This window comes from Aedes albopictus, chromosome 3 (genome assembly GCF_035046485.1).
Source record: "Aedes albopictus strain Foshan chromosome 3, AalbF5, whole genome shotgun sequence".
Classification (NCBI taxonomy): Eukaryota; Metazoa; Arthropoda; class Insecta; order Diptera; family Culicidae; genus Aedes; species Aedes albopictus.
This window is the reverse complement of record NC_085138.1, coordinates 327,066,711-327,072,850: the sequence shown is the minus strand read 5'-3', so window position 1 is coordinate 327,072,850 and position 6,140 is coordinate 327,066,711. Positions and strand designations below refer to the sequence as shown.

General features: G+C 42.0%; 1 protein-coding gene across 1 annotated transcript; it reads left to right on the top strand.

The window, feature by feature from the left end:
- The first annotated feature begins 4,331 nt into the window (after nt 1-4,331).
- On the top strand, nt 4,332-5,474 carry LOC134291537 (uncharacterized). Its single transcript, XM_062859425.1, has 3 exons — nt 4,332-4,490; nt 4,565-4,786; nt 4,842-5,474. Coding segments are annotated over exons 1-3 (600 nt in total). The 5' UTR covers nt 4,332-4,489; the 3' UTR covers nt 5,219-5,474.
- Nucleotides 5,475-6,140: the final 666 nt, after the last annotated feature.

Sequence of the window (6,140 nt, the reverse complement as noted above, 5' to 3'; positions counted from 1 at the left end):
GTTGTTCGCAACGTCCTGGTATGGATTTTTGTGAAACTTTTTCGCCAGTTGCTAAGATGACCAGTGTGCGGACACTTTTGTCAATTGCTGTTCAGAAGAAGTGGTTCATCCATCAAATGGATGTTAAAACAGCCTTTTTGAACGGGGTTCTCGATGAGACAATTTACATGAGGCTACCTATTTTGGTTGATAAAGGTGGCAAAATTTGTAAACTTAACAAAAGCATTTATGGTCTGAAGCAAGCTGGAAGAAGCTGGAATATTAGATTTGACGAAACAATGACCTCCATGAACTTCAAGAGATTAAGCAGCGATTCTTGTGTTTATGTCTGTAAAATCAGAAAAATCATTATCATCCTGTATGTTGATGATATTTTGATTTTTGGGGAAGAGTTGGACGATATTCGTTGGGTCAAGAATGAGCTGTCAAAGCATTTCAAAATGAAGGTTCTGAATGAGGTGAGCAATTTCCTCGGATTGGATATTCATTATGATGCAGCTATTGGAGAAATGACTCTAACCCAAGAAACATACATCGACAAGATTTTGCAAAGATTCGGTATGTCGGATTGCAACCCGGTTACCATTCCTATGGATCCGAATATCAAATGGAGAAAATCTGCAAATCAAACAAGTCAGCCATATAAAGAATTACTTGGTTGTTTACAATATCTGGCTTTGATCTCAAGGCCAGATATAACGGTTTCAGTTGGTATTCTTAGTCAATTTCAGAGCAATCCCGGTGACGAACACTGGACTGGACTGAAACGAATTCTCCGGTACCTAAAAGGAACGAAGCAGATGCGTATGGTATACGAACGATCGAATGAATCACCAGCGTTGGTCGGATATGCAGATGCCGATTTTGCGAACGACGAAGAAGAGCGGAAATCGAATTCAGGATGTATCTTCATGGTTTATGGCAACGTCGTATCCTGGAGCAGCAAGCGTCAACAAGTTGTGACCCTTTCATCAACCGAAGCAGAACTTGTCTCTCTTTGCAATGCGTCTAAGGAAGGAGTATGGTTGTGTCATTTATTGAGTGAGATTGGAATCCAAACAATTCCATTCACTATATTTGAAGACAACATACCCTGTATTAGAATTGCAGAGGAGCCAAGAGAACATCAGAGGACGAAACACATAGATGTGAAATTTATGTACATTAGAGAACAAATCAAAGAGAAGAAGCTTATTGTGAAATATGTACCGACTAATGAGCAAATTGCTGATTATTTAACAAAACCCCTAGCAAGAGTTAAATTTGATAAATTCACAAAGTTGCTAAAAATGAAAAATTGAGGGGAAGTGTTAAAATACAATTATTAATTTAATATTGATTCTAGTAGGGAAATCAATTTTTACTCGGGACACATCTCGTGCCCGTGCGGTAGCGGTAGGCGTAGACTAGATTCAGTTCTCTCACTTGTCTCTCTCTCTCACGTTCGCTCGCCTGGCAGTGAACACCATAGGGGACTGCATGGAATTCTCTCCTTCTCTTTCACTCTTGCAGAAATTTTGTAAACAACAAGGCCACGAAACGTCACAATCCCATACAAAATCAAAACAGTGCGGTGCCCTATAGCTAGTCAGCCATCACTAATGTAACATGTAGTCCGGTAGGTAGTAGGGCCCTCAAAGAACGATTATGTATCCTTGTAAGAAGTACCGAATTCTCGTAGAATAAATCATCTTATGTTTTCTAAGAGTTCTGAGTACTGTTGTTGTTACTTCGAGTGGTAGGATTACCATCGAAGCTTATGAAAGAAATCTCGATTTTGGAGCTGGGTTGGAGGAAATCAGACGTTGTCTGATTATTCCTCGTCCACTTTGGGTTGGCTGACATATGCTTGGAGGAACTTCCTCAAGCATAGTTTTTGGCATTCCACTCTTATTCGAACCAGAAATCCAACAAATCTAGAATATAACACCTCCTTCAGTTTCACTTCAACGGGATCTTCATTCAGTCCAACTCCAACAAACTTTCCTTCTCCGCTTCCTCTTGCTCTCACTTTATTTCCGTCCGCTAGTATCACTTCTTTTGCACAAGGGTTCCACCAACCAATTAAGATTTTCTACTGAGTTAGTCATGTGCTTTGTGCAACCGGTGTCGACAATCCATCTTCCTGCTGTATATCACTCAGAGTATCACTCCCAGTTGTCAAAGTGAAACATACTCCTCGATCATTACCGTCACTTTCCGGATCCAAAGGTCGCACATTTGCTGATTTACACTACTGCTGACACTACTCTCCTCCTACAGTAGATACAAAGAAAATCTAGATTGAGTTTAAATAAGGGCGAAAGTAACATGAGAGAATTCTCTTCATCGACTCTCTCTTCTGCAAATTAAAGTGACAAGATACAAATTCAATTGAACTTTTTTACACTTAGACGCTAGGGGGCTGTCCATAAACCACGTGGTCATGAGGGGGGGTTCGGCCAATGACCATTTTGTATGGACGAAAAAAAAATTTTTGTATGGAGTAATGACCACGCGGGGGGGGGGGGGGGGAGGGGGTGGTTGAGAAATCCCAAAAAAATGACCACGTGGTTTATGGGCAGCCCCTAGATTGCATCGCAACCTAGCGATTTATGACCAAAAAGTGCAACCATACTTGCATCACAGACAAACAGACGTAACTCTCTTCAAAACGGCTTGGCACATGCATTTAACGATCAATTCGAATTTCATTTGGTTTGCGCGATCCTTCCACCAGAGGCGCTAGTGTTCGATCGCTTTGACGTTTGTCAGTGTACACGTTGCTGAATGATGCAAATGAAAATTACAGGCGCTTTGTTTAGTAGTGTGAGTGTTAGACAAACGTCAAATCGAAATCCATCATGGCCGACCGTGTCTCGCGCGGTTCTACCAACAGGTGCAGTGTGCTCATGAAAAAGACACCGGGCAAAAGTATTTGAGGAATTTCCTTTAAGAGTTACGTCTGTTTGTCTGTGCTTGCATCTTGTCACTTTAATTTGAAGAAGAGAGAGTCGATGAAGAGAACTCTCTCATGTTACTTTCGCCCTTATTTAAACTCAATCAAGAAATGCTCTTGAAACAACACTCCAAAAGCCCACTTAAAATGTTTCGAAAACTCCATGTAAAGAAAACCCCTCGAAAGGCCCCTAAAATTCTCTGTAATGCCACTGATACCCATCAAAACGCCTCTTATCCCCCAAAAAAGACCTCAGAAGTACGCTTAAATTCCTCTGAGCCCTCTGGCTCTGATATGCCCCTTAAAATCCCTGAAATCCCATTGGATGCATTGAACAAGAAAAGAATTGTGTTTACGATTTATTTTTCTGCGATGTTTGTCGTTTTGACGTGTTCTTGGTAGTCTCGTTTGAGAGTGGTCAACACGTGCTGGTGTTCATCTGGCGTTCATTTGGCGCGCTCCGCGTGAACACAAATCTTACGTGCGAACTTACACGCAAGTAGAGTATCCCTGGCACGAAACTAATTTATTTGGGGCTCATTCAAATATTACGTAACGCAACATTTGACCATTTTAGACCCCCTCCTCCCGCCTCACGTAACAACTTTTGTATAGGAATTTTTGAAATTTTGTATGAGGCATAGGGTTCGTTCAAATATTACGTAACGCTAAGGGGGGAGGGAGGGGGTCAAGCGCTGTGTTACGCTTCATACAATATTCCAAAATTTCTCATACAAAAGTTGTTACGTGGGGGAGGGAGGAGGTCTAAAATGGTCAAATTTCGCGTTACGTAATATTTGAATGAACCCATAACGCAGCGCTAGAATCCATCCCTCCCCCTTAGCGTTCCGTAATATTTCAACGAACCCTTGGAGTAAAGCCAATAAGAGAACGTACTTAAATTACGTCACGCTTTGAGGGGGAGGGTAGTTCAGCTGTGTGACGACCCATATAAAAAATGCAGTGGTCCCTTACAAAAAGTGTGATATAGGGGGAAGAAGGGTTAAAAATAGACGATTTTTGCGTGACGTAATTTATGGATGTTCCTAAAACCGGAACAAAATTAGCCATTTTGCGAGACGCTTCGGATCAGCTGATCGCTAATTAAATTAAATAGCGATCAGCTGATCCGAAACGTCTCGTAATGAATGAAAATTTGACAGGAGGTCGCGCCGAAGCCCGTGAGTGTTAATATCAATATCAACACTGTTGTCGTTTCGTAAAATAGACTATTCAATTTTGAGGTGTAGAGTCAACGATTCTACCACACCACTGACACCATCAGAATCAGAACAGAAATCACAAAATAAACATAAAAAACATTGCTAGCAAGCACTTTAGTAGCATTTTACTAGAGTGTTTGCATGAATTTGAGTGCGCATGTGTTTGTGAAATGAAGGCGAAGTTCGCGAAGTTCATCTCAGTCAGTCAAATGCCTTGTTATTATTTACATTCTTAAATTTTGAAGAGCACAAACTTTTTCATGATTTTCCGCAGAAATTCTGTGTAAAATAAAGTTAATTTGCCTTCCTCTCGGATCCACAACCAAAAAGTAAGTAGAATTCACAACTCAGCAGCAGAATCAGCTCTCAATCGGTAGTTAATTCCAAATCTTCTGCCGTCCAGTGACCAGAACCTGCTTCGTGCGTGGCTGCAAAAGTAGAGCCAATTTGAAAGGCATGCCCCCGAACTCGATCAAGTTTTTCCACTTTCCAAAAATTGATCGTCGGACCAAAACGTTCGAGGCGCTTTCCACTACCAGGCGGAAAATGTGGTGCAAGGTGCTGGGGGTGACGGACCAGAAGCGCTTCGATTACCACGTCGTTTGTGCTTATCATTTTGTAACAGGTAAGACGGAAAAGTTTTTTGCTTCGGAATTAGCTAAAGCCCTATTGTGTTCCAGGTCAAAGCGCCAAGCTGAACGAAGATGGACACGTAGATTGGGTGCCCAGTTTGTATCTGACTGAGGAGGCGGCTAGTCGTATCCCGCGAAATGGACCAAAAAAGCTCACACACGTACAGGTGCAGTCGGAGTTTACCCGGAGGCAGTTCGATTATACGGCCCCCGCACTGGTGATTGACGACGACAGCGATGATAGCTACGAGTACGACATCACGGAGATGGTAAAGGATCGTCAGGAAGAATGTCCGCAGCAGTCACTGATAATCGAGAACAACACCGGCATCGTGCAGGAGGTGAAGGTGGACTTCACCAACGGTGATTTTACTGGGGCTTACAAAGATGGAAAGATTCGTATCCCTAGGATCCCTAGAAACTAAGAGGTGGAGAAAGTGCATACTGACTGGTTTGGGGTTGTTTATAAATTACGTAAGATAACCTTAATTGATTTTCGACTTTCCATCCCCCCTTGTAAGATGCTTTGTATGAAAAAATAAACAAATATGTCCCAATAACGCGTAAAATGTCTCAAACCTACCATCATAAGTCCTTACGTAATTTATAGACGCTCCCTATTTATTAAATAATGTGCTGCACACTACCAATGATTCATTATTATAATTAGTTTTATACTTATTACCGCGTTGTTTTAATTCATTCTACTTTGCGACACCACAATATAAACTAGGAAATCAACCTTTTTGCATGTTGTCGAAGCAAAAATACTCAGATAGGCTGCCCTTCTTGGCGTAACATCTCAACTGAGACAAAAGCTGCTTACTGGATACTCGATGATACTCTACGCCGAATCAGCAATAAATGCCTCCACTGGTTTCGGTCCTGGGTCAATCGCTTCCAGTCGCCCTGAACTGTTAGATTTCCTCAACTGCAAAAAGCCAAATCGTGCGCGGCCTACCACGAAGCCGACCGCCTCTCCCGGGTTCTCTGCTGAATACAGTTTTAGCTAGTCGTTCCCCCAGCATACGAGCTACGTGTCCAGCACACCGCAGTCTTTCGTGTTTCATTCGCTTCACTACATCCATCGTTGATCGGCCCTCATGAAAACCCGCCTGATGTTCAGCGACGGCAAACTCTTCAATCGACCTCAGCCAGTGCTGAAAAATTCATTTCGTCATATCTATTTAAATTCAATCACCTACAGCTACAGCTCATATTAGAAGTTGAACCTGAGAATACGGTGTACACTCAGAAACGAAATAAAACTTAGTTCGGTTTTATTTGATACCATTTTTGTTTTCTCTGCATTTACACTTTGTTCAGTTTAAAGAGTATACTTGCGAC